Here is a 22526-nt window from a genome sequence, read left to right on the forward strand (position 1 = left end):
AGTCCCTATTCACCAGAGTTACTCTGTTTTAAAAAGTAGAAATAGAGAAGTACAAATCCAAGCTCAAAAGAAATCTGTATAAAAATACAGACGCATTAAAAATATATCATATAGGGACCCGGGGATTTAGCTCAGTGGCATAAGCACCTGCTTTGCAAGCACGCAGCTGTGAGTTCAATCCCCGGTACCAAATATATATATATATATAGTTTGGCATGGTAGCACTCTTGTAATCTCAGCACTCTCAGAGGCTGAGGCAGGAGCATAGCCTGGATAATTCAGTAACTTAGTGAAAACTTTTCTCAAAATAAAAGAATGAAAAAGGGCTGGAGATGTAGCCCAGAGTAAAAGCCTTAGGTTAAATCCTCAGTATTGAGGGGAAAAAATGTGTATATACAAGCACATGAATATATATTTAAAGTCCAGTAACAATCAAGTTTAACAGCAGTTATTTAATAGTAATGGTATCATAGGGAATTTTTAAATTTTCTACAATAACGTTTTTGTAATAAGGGGAAATCAATACACATTTTTAATGTGCTTTCTTAGTCATCTGACTACCTTCTAATTTTCTTTCTTCATTTCCTATCTATCCACTTCCATTATTGTCACCAGAGACTTCTTTAGAAATAGAAGAGGACTCAATCAAATCTCTCCCTCCTATCACACTGTAAACCACATCACTAGGAAAATCATAATAGCAGCAATTTTTCCCCCATTTTCAGAACGACTTCAATGGGTTACTTCCTGAATCCTTTCCAACTTTCTTCTCTTCCTACCTTTTCAATCATTCATTCATTCATTCCCTAATCCATTCGTTCATTTATGCCGCAGGGATTTACAACAGCCCCGCTGTGGACTGAGAATACAAATGAAACAAAACTAAATCCTACAGAAAGGAGAGAGAGAGAGGATCAAGTTGAGTACATGGTCAGAAAGAAAGGAGCCAGGGAGGAGAGTACAAAGCATCAAATAGGAAATTTCAGGCCAAAGACACACAGAATAGGTTTGACTGTTACAAGGAATGGAAGTCCAACTTCCTGCCAATAGACCAAACACCCTGAGAGGCAGAAAGTGGGCCCGTGAAATCTCAGGTGGGTCTCTGAGCAGGGCAGCGGTTCTCAGCACCATCATCCCTACCGAGTTTCTCAGGGAAGCTTCATTTTCTGCCATGCTCAGGCGCATTTGTGCAATGAGCCTTCTAGTATCCCGAACTCGGTTCTGATACTGATTGCCCAGGGCCTGAACCCTCTCCACGGTCATCTTGAGGTCATCCAGGCGGTTCCGGTAACTGCTCTCTTGGCCCCTTGCGTTGGCCAGCTGGAGCCTGAGAGATCTACTAGCACCTGGACACAAAGAAAGCAAAGGAGGTTGAGTACTTTCCCCATCAGTGTAGCTTTACCTAACCAGGGGGTTGCCTAGCTCATGGTAAATGACAAAACCAATAGGTGAGTAAAGACACACCACTGCTTTTTCATCCCCATCACTCAGGCCCAGGAGACCATCACAGCCCCCCTTCCACCTGGGCAAGGGCTGCTGGAGACCTCTGCTGCACCGACGTCCACAGGAGATTCTGGGACATCGTGCGGTGATTCTCTCCAGGACATGGCCCCTCTCCTGTCTGAAGGGAAGCTGGCCTTCCTCACCTTCTGAAATCTGGGCTTCTCTCAGAATATCCTGAAGGGCCTGCTCAGCCTGCTGCAGCCTGCCTTCCAGCTCTGAATTGGGTATTGTGCCGCCACCACCCTGTGCCTTTGAAATCAGGGCCTCCAGGCCCTGAAGCTGCTCCATAAACTGGGCCATCTGAAATCAGGCAGAAAAGAAGATCAGAACAGAGGATGAAGACCCTGACCCAACACCAGAGATAGGACCTAAAAGTCCAGGAATCCTTGGTAACATTATGGAGCCTGTGTGAATTCTGTTCCTACTACTCTACCCACAGAGTCATGGCCAAGCTATTTCTTTATCTATGAGGTAGAGATAATGAACACAATACTACTGTCTCATAGATTATGACTTGAACTAAATGACATAATATTTGTAAAGTGCTTAGAATAAAAGGTGGCGCTGAGAAAGTGCTGCAAGTCTTGCTCAATAAAAGTCAAAAAAACTTGAATGTATTCTACTTTTAATATTATGTTTCGGATCTTTTTATCTCCTCTCCCTCACTCCAGAAAAATAATAATTAATAACGTCAACAACATCAAGTCTGCTCTTCTCTGGACTATAAATGAGAAATTTCTGGAGGTCGTAGTCCTGCTCAGACAGCCTGGACCCCTCTTGGACTACACAAATCTTTAATATGTGTATGTTTTTCTGAATTTGCTTTACAAGGACATCTTATAGGAAAAAAATTAGTTAGAAGGGGGATAATACAGTGAGAGCCCAAATTCAGAGAGTTAGGGGACAGCATGACCTCCCAGTTTCCCCTGGCCAAACAACTTTAATTTCAAAGGCTTTATATGACTAGTTATCAGAGGATCAAACAAGATGGTACCTGCAAGAGGGGTCTGAGAATGGCATATGTAGGAAGATAAACCTTACTGTTAGAGTAAATAATACTTTTTAGTACAATAAGTTTTTTAAAAAAGAGACGGTAACCTCCCATCCACAGGAGATGTGGGGGAGTCCTCAACCTGTGAGGGAATCACCTGGGGACACTCACAGGTTGAGTCTGGGTGGGCGAGCGGTGGTAAGGAGAGGAAGGCCTACCTTAGTATTCACTTGACTGTAGCAAGCTGGACAGCTGGGTAATGCTCTGTGCTCACAGTTGAGACCACCAAATCCTGGCTTGCAAATACAGCTGCCATCACTGCGACACTGTCCTGGCTCTGAACCCACAGGGCTGCAGTTGCAAGCTAGAGAAGAGAGACAGACAAATGGAGGATTTACATCCATCTCATCCCAGAAACTAGTGTCAGTAGCAAAAATCTTTATTTGCCCTCATCACTCACGCTGTGTCAGAGTCGCCCTTGGCTACGCCCCCAGCACCTTCCTAGCACAGGTCACCCTCAGTGCTCACCTCCCGCTCTGTTCAGTGAGTGTGGATGAAAAGGGTTCACAACAGTTCCTCCTCTTTTTCTTCTCACTAAACTATAAGCCTGGTGACCTGGTGACTATCCTGCTATGACTCTGGCTTTGCTTACAAGGTGGACAGCATTTCTTTGGCCTGTCATGTGCCAGATGTAAACATCTTCCTTGGTTTTACAGATAAGGAAAGGGAGCTCAAAGAGGCTGAATTATTGGCCCAGTGTCCTACAGCAAACAAATGGGACGCTGCCACTGGAGCTGAAAAACTGCAAAGCTGTTTTCCTTCTGCTGTTGCCTTTGATGTAGCAAACTCAATGAGAAAGCAGTACCATTACTGATTCATCAAATGTATTGTTCACCTCGTGTGTGCCAGGTTCTGTTTTAGGAGCCAACGGTATAACAGTGGACAAGACACTGCTGTGATGCTTACAATGAGCCTCTGGATTGCTTTATGTTAGTGTCCACAAAACATTGATCTCATGTCTAAGGGTACCATCATGATTGGTGTATGTGTTTGTATATCTTCCTTATTAGCATATAAGTTCTTTAGGTGCTGGAACTGATTCATCCTTTATTATAACCTTAGTATCTAAGGTCACACTATGAATGTGGTAGGTAGATGAATGAAGAAATACGTATCCTAAACCAGGCATGATAGCACACGCCACTAACCCTAATACTCCAGGAAGTGAGGCAGGAGAATTATGAGTTAGGGCCTTTGTGAGATCTTGTCTCAAAATAAAACGTAAAAGAGCTTAGGATGTAGCTCCATGCAAAGGCCCTGGGTTCAATTCTCAGTAAGACAAAAAAGAAAAGAAATATATGGTCTAAAGCCAACAAAACCTCTATTAATGATGCCTTATGGCTCTAAGTCTGGGGAGTTTATAGTGTGCTTGCTTTCTTATATTCCATTTTGTTTTATCTTTGCAACCATTTTGAGTTAAATATTATTCACATATGTGAGGAAGCATTGGCATGATCAGCACAATCCCATAGGTTTATTACAAAACTGGACTTGAGCTCAGTATTGAGAAGAGAGCTGAGCTCAAGGCCCGATCTGTACACTTACGCTCTGATCTGAAGCAGCCCTTAGGAAGGCTCCATGATATCTCCTGCTTTGAAGTGGAGTCTCCTTTGGAGAACTTTCAACATTACCTTCTATGATCAATTACATTCACTTCCTGAGAGGATCTCTTGAACTTCCTTACACCAGCTCCCCTCTCCGTGTAGTTTGCTCAGACTTAGTCTGGAGTCATTTATTACTCTCCCACAACAGCTCCGGCGCCCACTCTCCTGCCCGCCTGCCTTGGGAGTGGGCATGGGCGGTCATTCCCTTTTATCTTCTCCTCCACTTAACAATGTAAACCTGACCTTTGTGGCTTCTCCCACCAGCTCTCACCATCTGAAAGCTTCCAGCCCTGTGCTCTAGAGCCCTCCACAGAGGAAACTGTTAAGGCCTCTGACAGGTGCAAGGTGCAGGCTGTCCATAGGCCACTTGGCTAGAGAACTAAAGTTACATCATGTTGTTAACCCCCCTTGCCATACACGTGTACATACTAGCAAGCTTGTGTACGCACACACACTGACACCTCTTGTCTGGTGTGCTCCTACCTCGACACTTGTTGGCTGGATTAGGAGCCAGTGGATCTCCGAAGTAGCCTGCTTTGCACTGGTCACAGTTGAAACCAGCCGTGTTGTGGATGCACTTCAAACACCTGCCTGTCAACCCATCACAGTTTCCGGAGGCACTGGGGTCCACGTTGTTGTTGCACTGACAGGGCTGACAAGGCCTCACTGGGCCACGTTCCCCAAAGGGGTCCCCAAAGTAGCCATCAGCACAGAGCTCACAGCGTGCACCTGGGAAGAAACGGAGGAACAAATGACCCAGCTGTCACTGGCAGCAAGACCAGACACAGAGGCCTAAAATAGCCAGATGCTCTGTAGAAGAACCAGGGAAATGCGCTTCCCTCAGAACCTCAAAACAATATCCTCGGGAGCAGGTGAACACTGCAGGGGGCTGGTCCTTGGTCACCGAGGGGGTTAGAGCACAGCACTCCACTGGGAGGCTTGACCAGCTGGTGGGGAAATACCAGTAGCAGCGCAGAAGTGGTGCGGTTTTGAACAACGGGTTGCCACTGGAATGAATCCTTCTAGACTGACCTGCAGAGGCTGTGACATCCAAGAGGTCACTACATTTTCCTTCTTTACCTTGAGTCATTAAAAAGCAAATGAAACCACATATTTGATCAGAAAATATCATCTCCTAATTGTAAGCCTTTCCAAAACTGTGTTAGGTGTTTCTTCTGCTATCTGTGCACGCTCTCCTTGTTCTGTCCACGTCACCCCTTTAGAAGGGACGCATCTAGCTAGACTAACCTGAAGTAACCTGAGTTTCCTAGAAATTCCTTGGGATGAGCACTACTGACAGGAATTCGGACCTCGGGATGGGGAGAGCGGCCACAGCTTACCTGTGACCCCCGTGGGGCAGTTGTTGCATACCACCTCCTCTGTCTCCGGCATCACAGAACAGCTGAACCCATTGTGACAGGGGCACGGTTTGCAGCTGCGGGGGTCATGCGGATCATTGTAGAAACCAAGGGGACAGTCGGCACACTCGATGTCAGGGTTTTCATCCCCTGAATAACAGTCTCCTGGGAGGCAGAAGGAAAATGGGGGGCAGAGAAATGAGCGGGGTCAGACAACACATGCATCGGTGAGGATGGGGTGTGTGGATCAGAGTGCAGAAACCTCAAGCCTTCTTTTCCAAGGCTCTCTCCAGTTCTGAGCACCTTCTTCCCTGCCTTTCTACCAATCGGAAGACAATCAATCCCACCTTCACTCTTCTGCCGAGTAGACACGCATCTCCTTTGCTATTCACGACTCAACATTGTTCCCCTGTCCTCCGTGGCCAGACACCATTTGTTCGCCCATTCATTTTAGCCCCTGACTTGCCTTTGATCTCCCCAAACAAATCTTGCAACTTGACACCAATCCCCACTACCACCTTGCACTGAACCATGACAGCCATTTCCTGCAACCCAACCCCTTTCTCACAACCCTGTGGCATTTCCATAATGAAAAGGATTGAGTGTAATAAGGCACCGTGTCCATCTTCCCTGACTCCTGCTGTAATTTCGCTAATCCCTCCCCATCTAGGAAATGAGTTCAAGCAGGATATTTCTTACTCAAATCTACCTTTCCCCAGGTGACCCTAGTTACCCACCTGTCCCCACCTCCCGCCACCTGGTCCAAGTGTCATTTCACTCACCTGTGTCTGGATCACAGGTCCCTCCCCCTTGGCAGTTACACGGAATACAGGTACCAAAAGGCCCCAGGCTTGCTGCATCTCTTTTGTAGCCAGAAGCACAATCCTGGCAGAACTGGCCCTTGTACCCAACAGGACACACACAGTGCTCAACCCAGGGTGCTGGGGCTCCAGAGACGGGGCGGGCAGAAATCAGAGTCACATTGTCAATATACCCAGTACCTGCAATAGAAAGAACGGATTAGAAGGAAGTGTAAGGCCTAAGGGTCTGTAATCAGGCCGCTCTGGATCTTGTTTTCAGTAACTCCCTGACAGATGGTATCCACACATCAAGCCTGATGGAGGGGTACAGCTCACAGACCAGCCTGGGGACTGAGCGTACAAACTCTGGAGTCAGGAAAATCAGCAGTACAATTCTGGCTCCATCCTCATGAGCTGTGTGAATTGAGTGAATCACTTCAGCTCCTCATGAATACTTTTCCTCAACTGTAGAAGAGAACACTGGTATTTCCTATACATGTGAAAATTAAATGGTACAGTGCATACTACAAAGTGATGAGTACACTGTGCTAACAGGCATCTTTTCCAATGGAAATGGTACGAGTGCTAAAAATCTTAAGAAATTTTCCTTTCAATGATTCCAATTGGAATTAAAAAGCTCCAACATATCCTAGGAGATTGAAGCAAGAAGTTGGCAAGTTCAAACCCAGCCTTAGCAAGATCCTGTCTCAAAATAAAAAAGGGTTGGGTACGTAGTTCAGTGGGAAGACCCTGAGCTCAATGTTTAGTAGTAAGAACAAACAAAAGCTCTAACAAGCAAAATTCAAAAAGGGAAATAAGGGAACACACGATGATGTTCCAACTGGTAGCATTAGGTATAACTGCAAAGGAAAAGCCACTCAAGAAATAAGCAGGGTCATGTTGTAGATGCAATTCCCCAGCTAAGGAAATGTGCCTGTTTGGTAGATTATTTCCTTCAAATAATCAACTTTAGTAGAAATTCAGGGATTCTTTTAGTGTGATAGCATCCTTCTTTGTTCAGTGGTGCTGACCTCTTTTTAGACAAACATATTCTTTTAAAAAACTTCTGAAATGCAATAATTTAGACTCTAAGTAAAAACTATTGAATAATTTTTCTATTTGTTGGGAGACTGCCACCACCTGAGACAGCTGAAGCAAATCAAACTAAAGCCCAAGAGGAGAACTTCATTTCTCCTAGTCCCTTACTGTACTCTCCGTACGTAGCTCGGATCCGGAGGGCTGTGAGGTTCCGAAGTAACCTTCGATACTCAAAATAACTCAGCTGGGGGCTCCAGTTACTGCTTGGATGTTCGTTTAATCTGTGCAATTTAAAATTAAAAGCACATTAAAACCCAACCCAGATCACATTACTACCTGATACAACTTATACCTGAAAATGTGGGAACAGCTAAGCTTCCAGGCTTTTCTATTGAAAAGGGATGAGGGACTGCTAGCTTCCTCTTCACACTTCCTCAAGTACAGACTTGGAGATTCCCCCTCACAGGAAAGGTTACAGCCCACAGAACTCACGGAGGGCGTGCAAGGTGGAAAGTTTGGCTCCAGGAGTCGTACTGCCTGCCTGAAGTAATGTTGGTCCCAAGTCCTTAGATACACATTGTATCCTTGGCCAGGCAGACCCAATGTTAGAGTTACCTCAGAGATCCAGAAGTTTGGACCCTCGAGAGCTGCCATTTGTTTGGGTTTTGGTTTTGATGTAATTTGTTTATCATCTGAGCATGTCTGACTTGGCAAAACCCAGTTTCTATCTTCATTATTCACGTCTTCTTGAAGTGTCTCACCATGTCATGTTATCTCTAGTTCTTGCACTATTCTTTTAAATTTTGTTTTGCTTTTTTACTGAAAAATTGCTTCCAAGAACAACCCTACATCTTTCAATGGTCCAGTTAAGGACCTACTTGAACAATTCTCTGATAGTTATTCTCCAATAGTTGCACCCAGCCATCACACCTGACCATGATACTTCTCAGTTTATAATCTCTCAGGGACTTTCCATCGTCTTTCTGGCATGGACAAGATCTCAGTATCTTACAAGGCCAATGTGCTTTTCCAGTTTCTTCAATCTCATTTACCATATTGCTTTTCATCTATAGTATGACTTCCCACAGGTCCATGTAATTTCAAATGTGGTGGTCATCCTCCGACCTTTCCTCCTGGATTTGTATTTGTCTATTCTCAGCCCACAGGTTGCCTTTTATTGAAAGCTTTTCTTGACTCCTCCTCCTCCTCCTCATTAGGCCATTTTCAAGACTCTATGAACATGTTTCACCATAAAACTATTATTGTGCTCTGTTATGCTTATTTTTTGTGTGTTATATACCCCATTAGACTGCTCCAGGAAAGGAGCCACATCCTATCTCAGCACATAATACCATGCCCAGTGAGCAAAAGATCCTCAGGAAGCTTACTGAATGAGTGAGTCTTGGTTAACAAATGAACAAAAGATTCAGACTTCAACCACCGTTTGCTCTATTTGTCCCACTTGTGGACACTCTCTTTACCTGAATGTGTAAGTCTTGGTGATTCCGCAGGGCAGTATCTTCCCATGAGGAATCAAGGGAGCTGTGATCTGCAGACCAGCACCTTCCAGGATCACATCATGAGCAGATGAGTGTCTGCCTCCCCTGTCCACACGGTAGTCAAAAGACAGGTTTTGTCCATAGCTCACTTGCTGGTTCCCAAGGAATTTGGCTATGAAACAGAATTGTTAAAAAGATCACTTGTGAAGCTAGAAAGGCAAACACATGCAAGTTTGCTGTTTCTGTTGGAATCTTATGTTACCCACCACCCCACTGCCCTCAACCACCCCATCAGAAGCATCGGTGCACAGTACTGGGCAGGGCTACACCGTTTTGGCTGTGAAGCAGAGTTAGTGACTGCAGTGCTAAATTGGCCTCATTGTAGGACAGATCCATCTGCTACATGGGCCACAGCATGGTCCTTATGCTGATATATAAAGATTCCAGAATGCTTTCACAAACACCATCACATTTGATGGCAATAATTCTTGAAGGTGGGCATTTCCACTCCCATTTAATTGTTGAGATATCTGAAATTCAGGGGTTAAAGAGCAACTTGCTAAGGATATCAGCTAGGATTAGAATCCTACCTAGAGCTTTTCTAGCCAGACACATATCACTGATATGTATATATATTATTCATACATGTTTAAAGCTTTAAGAATACTTTGCTTTTGCTTTTACATGTGCTTCTCATGTAGATCCACATAATTCACTGTAGTTTTTGGTTTCTTGACTCAGTGGAAACCTAGAAACTTCCCATTTAATTAAAGTAGGAACTCCAGCCACAGTCTGATCCCCAGGACATCCCTTTCCGTCCTACAGTGCCATCTTGCTTGGACCTCAGCTGACTCCTGGGGAGACTGCGGTCCTGACACCAAGGTGTGTGGATTCACATTTTCTAACTCAGTTTTCCCCTCCTGACTTTCTAATCTTACAAAGCGATTTCTATAAGAAAAATATCCCTCATGTACCAGGAGCCACAAAAAAGACAGGGTCTCTTCGGGCTGAGGTGTACACATCCCGGTGACGCTGTGACCAATGGAGCTTTGCAGAAGACCCGTTTCTTTGGACAGCCTTCCAGCCATCAGCATCTGGAACACAGATAAAACCGCTCTGCGTCAGAGACAAAGCTTCATGGAGCTAAACGAGGCCAGGATTGTGTGCCAAGAAGGCGCAGTGGGAGTCGAAAGGGGGCTTTCTGAGTTTGCACATTCTCTTACAGCACCCACAATTCCCCACGTGCTTCTCGACACAGGTCTCACCCCCACCCCGCTCCCCACCCACAGCTTCTTTCACTTATCATCTTTGGGTTTGACTCTTGTGGTGAGGGAGTGTGTTTTCATCTGCTTGCAACTTGGATTTTTGTTATATTTGCATAAATGAGGCCAGACCTTAGTGAGGTGAATGGCCCCAATATATTCAAACAGAAACTCATACTGATTGAAATAAGATCAATGCCCAATATTTTTACATTGCTCTGTAGCTTGGTAACTAATTTCAGATACATTAACTTATTTAATATATGTACAAGCAATGTTACTAGTAGACATACTCGTCTACTAGTGTTCCCAGGGGAACACTCATAAACCCACCCAATCCAAATGAATCATTCTTTTGTATTTTCAAATGTAATTTTTTTGTGTGTGTATTTGTTTGCTTCTTGCTAGGAGGTAAACTGGGAGCATTGTGCATGTTGTGTCTCCTGCCTTTATTTAAAACTTGATTTTGAGGGGCTGGGGACTTAGCTCAGCAGCATAAGCACCTGCCTTGCAGGCGTGGAATCTTGAGTTCTATCCCTGGTACAAAAAACCCAAAAAAACAAACTTGATTTTGAGATGGACTCCTGCTAAGTTGTCCAGGCTGTGCTTGAACTTGTGATTCTTCTGAGTCACTTCCCAAGAAGCGAGGATTACATGTATGTGTCACTACCTCTGGCTCTTTAGTATTTTCTGTTTTTTTGTTTTCTTCTAGTACTGGGATTGACTCCAGGGCCTTACACAAACTCTTTCTCTTGTGGCTTTGGAAGAGACTGGGGAAGTAAGTTCAGGGAGATAAAAAGTTAGCCTCTTTTCAGTTATTTAAAGTCAATTGGTCAGCTATAACTTTTTCAAGACATCAGGGTGTCACTCAAGATATGGATGGTGGGGCTGGGGATTTAGCTCAGCGGCATAAGCGCCTTCCTTGCAAGTGTTGTGCGGTCGTGAGTTCAATCCCTGGTACTAATAAAAAAGGAAAAGACCAAAAAAAAAAAAAAAAAAAAGATGTGGATGGTACGGGAAGGGAGATGGAAAGGGAACAGGAGATGAAAAAAAGGGAATTAAAATGTATTATGTGCATATACCAATTCCTCAGGAAGAATGTAGCACTACAAACGTGTACTAATTTTTCTTTAAAAATCAAAGGATAAAACCACCACAGGAGTATTGCAGAAGGTGACTCGGGCGCTCATCGTGTCGATGAGAAGGTGGTTACAAGTGTGAGGCCCTCCCCACACACAATAAAACCGCAGCCGTAGAGACTGGAACACTGTACCTTGCTGGAAGGTAGATGTGATCTTATGGACGCTGTAGTCTGTGGAGCCATGGCAGCTGGCTGAATGGCCGTAGCAAAAGCACTGGGTACAGCCCTCAGGATTTCCCGCATCCAGATGATAGTACCCTGCCCGACACCTGCAGCAACGTTTTAGACACTGAGGTAACACTACTAGTTATTCCTTCTTCCACACAGAGAAAACAATGGCTGACTCGGCCTCTTTTTCTTTTCTCCCGGACTCAGTCCTACTAGTTTCCTGAGGAGGGAAAGGCACGTTTCATACACCACCTGCACCGCTGTCCACCTCATGGACAATCACAGCCCTGCCAGTGACAGCCGTGCGAAAAGCTCATCATCTGATCCTTGGGGAAGCAGAACACACTCACCTTGGTGGCCTGGACAGTCAGTGAGGGCCCACCCTTGGCAATGGATGGAGGTCACTGGGTGGGACAGCAAGCGGTGGGCCAAAGATGCAGAGCAGCCCCAATCTGGAGTAAGGGCTTATTGAAAAGTGGGGTCCAGGAAAGGCAAAGCCCCTGTCTGAACGCCTCAGCTGACTCATAGGCCTGTTAGGTGTCAGTCACCTTCCCTGCCCCTCATAGCTGGCTCTGGCCCTGGGAGAACAGGCAGGAAAGGAGTGCCAGAGACACTCCACGGCAGCACGATGCACCTCTGCTCCCCACACAGTTCTGCCAGAAGCTTCTCAGAGGAGTGATGTGAGGAAAGTCTTAGCAGCGGGGACAGCAAGGAAGAGGGCGAGGATAGCTCAGAAGGATTGGTTTTATCTCTGTCCAAGTTAATTACCTCTTTGCACATGAAATAGTGATAGTTTTGATGATAACTTACTTAACACTTAATTTGTGCCAGGCACATGGCCCAAATTATAACATGAGATGGGAATTATTATTTCCAGTTTGCCTAGACGAGGAGACCCGTGAGGTTAAGAAACACGTCTGTGGTTATGTTGGCAAGTGTTAAGGAAAGACTCATATGCACCCCATACTCTACTCCAAATCATGCAGTCTAAGCCACTGGACCATCAAATACCGGGATGTGTTCGTTGGCCAGCAGCACAGAAAAGCAGGCTTTTAAAAAGCATTGGTTTTCTAACGTGTTAAAAACATTATGGTTCTATAGAGAGGAAGCCTGCAGATGGAAAGAGAGTTTAAGACAGGGAAAGAAGGAAAGGGAAGATGGATGAAGGGATGGAGCAGGGAGGAAAGGATAATAGATGAGAAAAAACAAAACAAACCCAAATGGCAGCATCTCAGAAGGCACCAGAACAGTAGTGGTGGACCCCAGCACACATGCCACAGCAGACTGTATCATCGAAAGCTCTAAAAAGTTCGCCATCACCAAACTAGGATAACAAATCATGAAGCAAAGCAAGGAAGTGATTAATCACCATAAATGCAAGAATCATGGTCACATCTAGGGACCCTGGATGTCACTGGGGTGACAAAAATTACAGAGGTAAGAAGTAGAGATCTACTTCTTATCAATAATAATTGTATTTGTTTAATGTAGCTTTCCATTTCGTATTTTAAAGTGCTCTGGCTTGTAGAAAGTGGCTCTTCTTTCACCATGTCAGCTAGTCCTCCTCACCCTCACCTCCACAGCAGAGAACCCCCTAGAAACACAAGCAAGGAATGTATTTGGCATTTCCTCCGCCCAGGTGGGAGTGATTGGCAGGGTGCCAAAGAACCACTCTCTTACTTTTAAGGAAATGAGGAAGTTTCTACCTCTGGGTCCAACCTCACCGCCCCTCTACTCGCAGCGATCTCAGAGGGAAACAGTTCAGTCCAACCACAGCCTGTCCTCGAGGACTGTCCTGCAGTGACGACTGGGCTGCTTGCTGCTCCAGAGCTCAGCCCGGAGAGCTCTTACATCGTGCCCTGGATCATGTGTGTGCTTGTAGCCACCATCCCATCCCCGAGGCGGCTCTTCTTTAGAGCGCGATGGTTATATATGGCCATAGGCAGCAATCCTCCCTCTTACAAGCATCGTGTAGCCTGTTTAATTAGGCCAGGCGTTTCCCAAGACCAGCCTGAGTCATGTGATCTCATTATTGCATACCACCCTGTACCTGAGCACCTGGATCCCGGGCCAGCTGGCAAGGGGACTCTCCGGGGCCCCGAGCCTCTGTCATAGTACAAGCAAAGTGAAGGAGCCCACAGCAGAATGCGGGGTGCAAGGAGTTTGGGGACTGGGTCACATGTTTTTAAAGTCTGGTTTTGGAAGACACAGAGCAGGAAGGAGGGCCCAGCCATTTGTTCAGGACCCCCTTTCCTTAATGACCCAGAGGATTAATTCTTATGCCAGTTGCCAAGGCCCTCTCTTGCCATCTGTAGGGATGTGGTTCATGTACCTGTCACAGCGCTCTCCGGTGACAGCCGGTTTACACACACAGCGGCCAGAGTCGCAGGGCCCCGCAATGCCAGCTGGGTCACAATCACACTTGAAGTCTCTGGGAGAGAGAAAAAAAAAAAAAAGAAAATTAGGGATGGATTTCCAAATGCTCTGCAGCAGTAAGCACAGACCGACTGCTCATAAGCAAGTATCACCAAGCTGAACAAGGCCTTCTTCCTGTGGCTTCGCCTGTGACACTCGTCAGTCCCGCTGATCTCTCTGCACCCTCAGGACTCAACTGTCTGTGCCAATGCCACTTGCAGAGTGGTCTGTGGGTGGCGGCTGGTCCCTGAACTGTTTGCCATCAGCCCCAACAGGAGGTTTGCCAGAAAGCAAACTAAGTTCATTATTGAACTGTTTAACCTAGTTTGTTTAACTGTTTGGTCAACTTTTTTATTTATGGGGGGTACTGGGAATTGAAATCAGGACATTGCATTTGCCAGGCAGGCACTGTACTGCTGAGCTGTACCCCAGGCACATTTTTAAAGAGATTTTTTTTGTGTGGGTACCGACCATCAAACTCATGACCTCACACATGCCAGACAGGTGCTGCACTTCTGAGCTATATAAGTTGGGTTTTTGTTTGTTTTTTGTTTTTTGTGTATGGTGGGGATCAAACTCATGACCTCGAATTTACCAAACAGGTATTTTCGCCACTGACCTAAACCCCCAGCCCAGTTTTTAAAAAAATATTTATTAGTTTCTGTATTGATTTCTACTTTTATTATAGTTGATTTCATCCACCTGAGATTTTAGTTTGTTCAGTACTTTCTTGCAGTGACACCTCTACTGAAATATAATTCATAAGCTATGGGAGTCACTCATGTAAAGCAAACACTTCAATGGTTTTTAGTCAGTTTGAGTTATACGACCATCACTACAAAGATCAATTTTTGTACACTTCTATTGTGTATATTTTATTTTATTTTGGTACTAGGAATCGAACCCAGGACCTTGAGTTTGCCAGGCAGGTACTGTGCCCCTGAGCTACATCCCCAGCCCCTTAGTCTTATATTCTTTAGTAGTCACCCTACGCCCCACTCCCAGCCCTAGGCAGCCGCTCATCTGCTTTCTGTCTATAAGTTTTCCTATCCTGGACATTGCCTGCTAATAAAATCCTGCCACCTGTGCTCTGCTGTAATTGGCTTCTTTCATTTAGTGTAGTCCTTTCGAGGCTCATCTCTGTCATGCCATGTGTCAGAGTGTGCATTATGAGGACTGAATAAAATTCCACTGCATGAATATGCGTATTTTATGTATCCATTCATCAGATGATAAACATTTTGGTTGTTTTGATTTTTTGCCATAATGTGAACAATGCTTGCATATGAGTTGTACAGATACATACATGTTTGCTTCTCTTGGATACATACACCAGAGTGGGACTGCTGGATTTGGGTGGCTTCTATTTTATTTTACAGCAGGACTCTCAGTGCTTTCATGCGATTCTGGCACCATTTCCCCAACTCATGATCAGCACTGATCTCCGCCACTCATTACGCCATAGTCACTTAACCATCTCGTCTCGTCTAAAACTAAGATCTGCTTCCTTTTCCTTACTGATTTCCTTTCCTTACTCTTTGACTCCATCCAAATCCTGCCCAAGCTGGGAGCCTCTTTAACTCCATCCTCTCCTATGCATTCCCCATCTAATCAGATCCTAGGTCCCCTCAGGCTCACAGTCACGGCCAAAATTCCTTTCCAGTCTCATGGTCTCCTCCCTGTCTTAGGTCTCTCCACACCACATATCTGAACTGGTCAACTGTAGGCTAAGAACCAAAACTACTGAAAGAACTAGAACTTGCCCCTCTCCCCTTGGGTCTCAGGCAAAGCAATGCGTGAACAGCAATGGTAAAGTGCTGCACGGCTTTGTGCCAGGAAGTCTGTTCCAGGGGCCACAGCCACGCATGCATGATTTCTCGGAACAAAGACAAGGAGGCACTGTGGTTGGAGCAGGGGGCCAGCAGAGTGGTGGGAATGGAACAGAGCTGTGTGCGGAGGGCAGCAGACCCTGCAGGGTCCCACAGGCCTCCTGGGTGGGAAGGGGCGCTCATGGAGCTATGTGATCTACTTTGGTCTACTCTGCATTTTAAAATGGTTGCAAAGGGGAGTTGCTGGAGGTGTAGCTTCAGGGTACACACTTGCCTAGCATGTCCAAGGTTCCAGGTTCAATCCCTAGTACCACATAGAAGAAAGAAGCTTGCAAAAAATGAAGGTTGGGCTCAAGGAAAGTTCTCTGGCAAGGCACAGACAGTCTAGAAAAAGAACAATCTATGCAATGGTCCAAAGATAAGAGAGCTTGAGACAAGAATACAAGACTAAGAGAGTGCAAATCGGACCAGCGGCAGTGCCCACTGGGTGAGAGGCTGAAAATGTGGGCATGTAGAACCAGGCCCATGTCACCTTTATTTTCTTTCCTTGAATTCACAGCTAAAAGTCACCCAATTTTAAAGAACGCTGCGTGTGGGGAGGGAATTAACATTTCCCTTCATTTCAAAGGGTAGGCAGGGCTACTCAGAAGTAACCCTAAGGAATGACATTCTCATCCCCTAGGGTTAGTGTGAGGATTAAATTAGATGACGCAGGTGAAGTTCTCGGGGCAGTGTGCGGCACACCATGGGTACTTAGTAAGGGAGAGGGCTTGCCGGTGCTAATGTAATTGTCATCATCCCATTAGTGACTGCAGTGGGGCTCTGGATGCTCACAGTTGTCTCTGGTCCTGGGTGCACCCAGCATCACCGAGCGTGTGGAAGCCTGGCAGACATCGGTCACACTTGTCTCCTGTCACACCTGGCTTACAGCTGCACCATCCAAAGTTGTCACATAGTGGACTGAGAGAACCTATAACCCACAAGGTGGGGGAGACAAAGAAGAAAATACTTACAAAGGGTGAGAAAGCAGTGTCTATCATGAGAGTTCAATACCCACTAAGTAACATCTACCACCTACCACCCATTGCCTTTAACAATCAGTTCATATCATCTGAGTATGTGTCCACCCAACAGCGAAAGTTTTGACAGCTGAGCATGTCTGCTCCATGGAAAGACATGAACTTACTCATAAAAGCAAGTATCTTTATTTACATATCTGCTCTGATCTTTCTGATTATTATTTATTTATTTTGTCAGTACTGGGGATTGAACCCAGTTGATTTGCATTGAGCTACATCCCAAACCTTTTATTTTCCTTGATTTTTAAATTTTAAGTAAGGATTTCACTGAGTCACTAAGCTGCCTGGGCTGGGCCTGAATTTGTGATCCTTTGACCTCAGCCTCCCAGCAGGGATCACAGGCGTGATCCATCACGCCAGCCCAGTTTAACATGAGGGAGCATGGAGACCACTGTTTTGTAAAAGAAGTCCATCAAGTCTTGAAATGCAAGAAAGAAAATCCCTGAATGAGCACACCCACCTCCTGGGATAGTGATGTTCTCTCTTACCTCTGACAGACAAAAGCCATCTGTCATGGGTCAGTTATTGCATGGTATGATGTTGTAAGAGCACAGAACGCCTCCTAACCAAAAATGCCTCCCTGTGCTGGAGTCTCACTTGCGCAGCATCATCCCCGTGGCTGGCCTGCTTAGGGCCCCGGAGCGCTCCTCTCCCCGTGGCTGGCCTGCTTAGGGCCCCGGAGTGCTCCTCTCCCCGTGGCCGGCCTGCTTAGGGCCCCAGAGTGCTCCTCTCCCCGTGGCCGGCCTGCTTAGGGCCCCGGAGCGCTCCTCTCCCCGTGGCTGGCCTGAGTGCTCCTCTCCCCGTGGCTGGCCTGCTTAGGGCCCCAGAGTGCTCCTCTCCCCGTGGCCGGCCTGCTTAGGGCCCCGGAGCGCTCCTCTCCCCGTGGCTGGCCTGAGTGCTCCTCTCCCCGTGGCTGGCCTGCTTAGGGCCCCGGAGCGCTCCTCTCCCCGTGGCCGGCCTGCTTAGGGCCCCGGAGCGCTCCTCTCCCCGTGGCCGGCCTGCTTAGGGCCCCGGAGCGCTCCTCTCGCCGTGGCCGGCCTGCTTAGGGCCCCGGAGCACTCCTCTCCCCGTGGCTGGCCTGAGTGCTCCTCTCCCCGTGGCCGGCCTGCTTAGGGCCCCGGAGTGCTCCTCTCGCCAATCCATTTGTGCTTTATCTTCTAAGGTTGGGATGTTCACGACTTCTCACTTCGTGCTTTGCTGCCACCCACTGCAAGCCTCTGTCTTCCTTCACCTGGACTCCACCTAAGCTCTCCCCCTGCCACCCCCACTGAAAAGAAGTTCACCCTGGATAGCAGATCCATTTTAGATAGGGGGCTCTCAGTGGAGGTGAGAAGTTTAGAAAGACAACTCTAGGGCAATCTGCATGGGCCGGAACAGCATGCATCACCCCACAGCACAGTGGCCTGGCTTGGGGGAGGCTGAGGGAGAAGAGAAGAGAGGTTCTGTGAGAGTCGCTGTGGATGCAGGATACACAGACCAGGGGACGCTCTTGCGTCACAGATGATGATGGGGAGAAGATCAGCTGGGGATGCCTAGAACCCTAGGGTGTGCAACTAGCTATGATTCTATGGCAAAGGAGGGACAGAAGCTCAGGATGAATCATTGAGAAAAGACAAAGACTCGCTAACATCATATCCCGCTGGAAATGTTCACCTGGAGGACAAGAAAGAGACTGGAGTGGAAAGATAGGAGCCCCCAGCCCCCTGGCTGAACAGAAAGTACAGGGAGTGTGAGATCACTCCAGGAGCAGGCAGAGAGCAGTGAGCACAGGTCATGGACAGGAGAGGAGGCTCGTGTATTGTGGGAGGCGGTGACCAGAGAGGAAGAAGTCAGGACAGAGTCCAGCTGAAATGGGAAGGATGAGAAATTGTAGGGTTTGCATTTGAAGATGGCTCCACTCCATAAACAGAGTCTCCTCCTCCTCCTCCTCCTCCTCCTCCCTCCTCCTCCTCCTCCTCCTCCTCCTCCCCCCCTTCTCTCCCCCCCCCTTCTTCTTCTTCAATAGGGTTTCACTACATAGTTCAGGCTAGACTTGAATTCACTTTGTAACCCCACTCTCTCAAACTCTCAGTGATCCTTCTGACTCAGCCTCCTAAGAGCTAGGATTACAGATATGTACCACCCTGTCCAGTGAGAAAATTAATTATATAAACGAAGTATAAAATTTGGTCTCTGATGCACATTTTCCCATTCAAATTAATGGCAATTATGCTTTCAGGGTCTTTCTTTCTTTCTTTCTTTCTTTCTTTCTTTCTTTCTTTCTTTCTTCTTTCTTTCTTCTTTTAAAATCTCTCTTCAGTGGTTTTCAAGCCTGAATTGTTCTTATAAAATGCAAAAGACTGAACTTTGTTCTGGGTTTGGAGCAAATAGCCCCAAATGGGGCTTTCATCCCATGAAAATAAATACTCTGTGTTCAAAAGGGTTTGAGAAATGGTCACACTAAATCTTTCAGAAATTTATAACATTAATATTACATTCAGTGGGAAAAAAGCTTATTTAAAACACTAGTGTTCCTAAACATTGTTTGACGCTCTAAGGCAATAACTAATGCTATCTTGAGGAACACAATGTCCTATAGTATATGAAAATGCTTTGGAAAAGTGTAAAGCCTAAGTCAGATCTTTGGAAATAATATATGCACAAACTTTTTCATGGGCACCTCACTGTCTTCCTTTGAGAGAAAAGAGCAGCATTCTTTACGTGTGTGTGTGTGTGTGTGTGTGTGTGTGTGTGTGTGTGTGACAGAGAGAGAGAGAGAGAAAGAGAGAGAGAGAGAGAGAGAGAGAGAGAGAGAGAGAGAGAATGTGTGTGTGTTACTAGCAAGTGACCTCAGGGGTGCCTTACCACTGAATTATAGCCCCAGATCTTTCTTCTATTTTGAGACATGCTCTCACTGAGTTACTCAGGCTGGTCTAGAATATGTAAAATCCTGCTTCAGCCTTCTGAGTAGCTGGATTACAGGCAGGCACCACCGTGCTCGGCCCTACAGGGCAGCATTCTTATTGTTTTCCTCTTCTGTGGTGGAACAAGAAGTAACTGTTTCAGGCAGAGACCTGGGTTATAATTTTAGTTCTGGTGGTCACCTTCAGGCCATCGGTGTTTCCCCACTGTTGAAAAATATTATAAAATATTCACTGCCAACTAGAGAATGTTAAAAAGTAAAATGCTAACTAGTTTTAGACTAAATGTATGGCCTCTACAAGACTTCCTTCTTACTGGAAAATAATTTAAAAAGCGACCTTGCCCTCCATCTTACTAAGAACGATTTGCATAGTTGTCTACCACATGCTTCACAAACTTCATTTCATCCATGCAAGACACTGTGACGTAAACGTCCTCATCACCCTTCTAGTTGAGGACACTGGAAGAGGTTAGGGAACGTGCGACCCAGTCCCAGTGTTGGTTGCAAGATGTGAACTTGGGCTGTTGGGCTCCAAGCCTGACTCTTCTCTTCCGCACGACGATCTTTGATGTCAGCAGACCTCACCTTTGCCAACCCTTGCTCTGCTCCTGCGCTCTACAACCTTGAACAGATTTCTCTGTCTCTGTATGTAAACTCCTCATTTGTAAAATGAAAAAGAATAATAAAATGATTTGTGCTGGTTAATTAACAGATGCACGAAAATTCAGCACCTGACATGTTAGCTGGCACATGGAATCTAAGTCAGCATGGACTCCACTACTTCCTGCTGGGCTCCTCGTCCTGAGTTTTGGAGGCCAAATGTCCATAGAGAAAGAAAGACCCGGGCTCCCACTGCCAAGTAAGCAGGGGATGGCGGTACACTGAGAAAGAGGAGATGGCAAATCCTTCTCCGCCTTCTTGGTTTTTGCTCGGCAGCAAATTCCTCGTCTCCTCTGGAATTATAACCTTGTCTTCAGGCCAAGCTTTCTCATGGAGCCAACCACGTCTCTAATTACAAAGATTGCTGGGTGACCCAACTCCGGTGATTCATGGTGAAGCTGCACATTGGAGGGGATCTGGGCTCCTCAGAGAAGTTAAATACCCATTAAAATGGATTAACTTTTCTTCTAATTTTCTTCATCAAGTTTTTTGAGTGCTGGGAGAACTGCTAAATCCAAAAGATACTGGATACAGATGCCATACCATGAAATTAAGCAAATCTAACCCAAAACACATTATAACAGACACATAATGCATTGGGGACTGCCCGCTGCGTACAGGTCCATATCTCTACAGGATACTCCAGTTTTCTACAAGGCTCCTGCCACACTTTGCAGCAACTCAGCTCAGCTGCATCAAAATCTGCTCATGTTTCGATTCTCTCAGCTATAACTACAAATTGCCTCCACAGAGCTGCCCTGAGCCCTGGCGGGCATTAAGGCTATACCCATTAAATGGATTAGAATTTATCATATTATGCTGTTGAACACTTTCTGGCAAAGAGGAAAGTAGATAATGCCAAGAAATATAATAGACAAAGAAGTCTCAACTCATTTACAGAACTGCCTGCCTCTGCCTGCTATGTTTACCAACGTGCCTTGACTGTCTGCCCGAGACACAACGCTTACATCCACCAACACAACGAACACCTGCAGTTCTGTGACGAGGGCCCTGGGCAGGGCACAAAAAACAACTGGGGTTTCTGTGAGCCTGCTGCTCCTGAGGTGCTTTCTGCTGGTTATTCTCTTCTTTGCTCATACTCTGTGAAAGGTTCTAATCCTTCTCTCTCTCTCTCTCTCATCTTCTTATTAGTACCACTTCACATTGCCAGCATCTATTACAGCGCCAGAGACAGATCTTTGAAATCCCTGTTTACCAACAGGTTGGTCAAAGGGAAGGTTATGGATATGAGGAAATAGACACGGGAGGAAGCAACTTCCTTTGCCTCTACCTTGAAAAAAATCAATCGCAGGACTCCACAACGACCCCAGCTGCTTCCACCAATCCTGAGGTCAGAGACGCACATTCTTTCAGTGAAATTGTTGCAAGGGCCAATGATGGTGGGGTGTCAATTGTCCCTGGAGCTGAATACCTCCCTCTTGGCTGCTTGTTCCCCACCCTTCTCTTTTCTCTCCCTCCATCCTTTCCTTCCTCGTTCCTTCTTGCTCTCCCTTCTCACCCCTCCCACCCTGTCAGCTACCTTTGGAGTGACAGTTGCAGGGCAGGCAGCTGTCTCTGTCCGGGCGCCGGTAGAAGCCCTCCCTGCATCTCTCGCAGTGCAGGCCATCAGTGTTGTCCTTGCAGTTGAGGCACCGGAACCCATTGCCTGTCCGCCAGTGAAGCTCCTGGTCAAAGATGCATTGCTGGGACTTCCCATTGCAGTCACAGACTAGGGAGAGAGGAAGAGAAGACGCCTTCAGAATAAACCCAGTAGAAACGTCCCCGGAGGTGATTTAATTATCATGAATATTAGTATAAGTGGTGTATGTGTCCCAAATGTTAGTTTAAACTGCTTGTGGATAACTGAAAGGATGCAAAGAGGTCCAATGGGGACCGCAAGGACTTTGTTCCACCTAGAGAAACAGTTATTCTACAGAGCTGGTGGGTTGATGAGTTCAGTGTTGCCAACTATCCAATTCCTTAAGAGAAACAAGTATCTTAAATAATTTGTTATGTGAAAATTTATGAGTTAAATATCTGCAAGGAATTCATTTGAAAATACAGGACAAAGTAACAGAACGAGTCTAGGGGCTGGGAGAAGACCTGAGGACCACCGGCCACGAGCACTGGCCTCTCCATCACGACTGACAGTGTCTGCTGTTCAGGGCACACAGTACCCACCCCTCCAGGGACCTCTGGCCCAAGGAGCTAAGGAGA

General features: G+C 46.2%; 1 protein-coding gene across 1 annotated transcript in view; it reads right to left on the reverse strand.

Annotated features, from left to right (window-relative positions):
- Positions 1 to 22526, reverse strand: part of Lamc2 (laminin subunit gamma 2) — a 58175-nt gene that overhangs the window by 11213 nt on the left and 24436 nt on the right. Inside the window, exons 3-15 of the mRNA XM_003474921.4 lie at positions 21850 to 22038; positions 16503 to 16638; positions 13757 to 13855; positions 11389 to 11525; positions 9828 to 9947; positions 8836 to 9025; positions 7523 to 7635; positions 6299 to 6517; positions 5499 to 5681; positions 4642 to 4887; positions 2713 to 2858; positions 1647 to 1803; positions 1141 to 1346 (exon numbers count right to left, since the gene is read on the reverse strand). Of these exons, the coding sequence (XP_003474969.1) occupies positions 1141 to 1346; positions 1647 to 1803; positions 2713 to 2858; positions 4642 to 4887; positions 5499 to 5681; positions 6299 to 6517; positions 7523 to 7635; positions 8836 to 9025; positions 9828 to 9947; positions 11389 to 11525; positions 13757 to 13855; positions 16503 to 16638; positions 21850 to 22038 (2141 nt within the window). The remainder of the gene's footprint in view (positions 1 to 1140; positions 1347 to 1646; positions 1804 to 2712; positions 2859 to 4641; positions 4888 to 5498; positions 5682 to 6298; positions 6518 to 7522; positions 7636 to 8835; positions 9026 to 9827; positions 9948 to 11388; positions 11526 to 13756; positions 13856 to 16502; positions 16639 to 21849; positions 22039 to 22526) is intronic.

This window comes from Cavia porcellus, unplaced genomic scaffold (assembly GCF_034190915.1).
Source record: "Cavia porcellus strain 051 isolate PalLab524CR breed Dunkin Hartley unplaced genomic scaffold, mCavPor4.1 scaffold_29, whole genome shotgun sequence".
NCBI classification, from domain to species: Eukaryota; Metazoa; Chordata; class Mammalia; order Rodentia; family Caviidae; genus Cavia; species Cavia porcellus.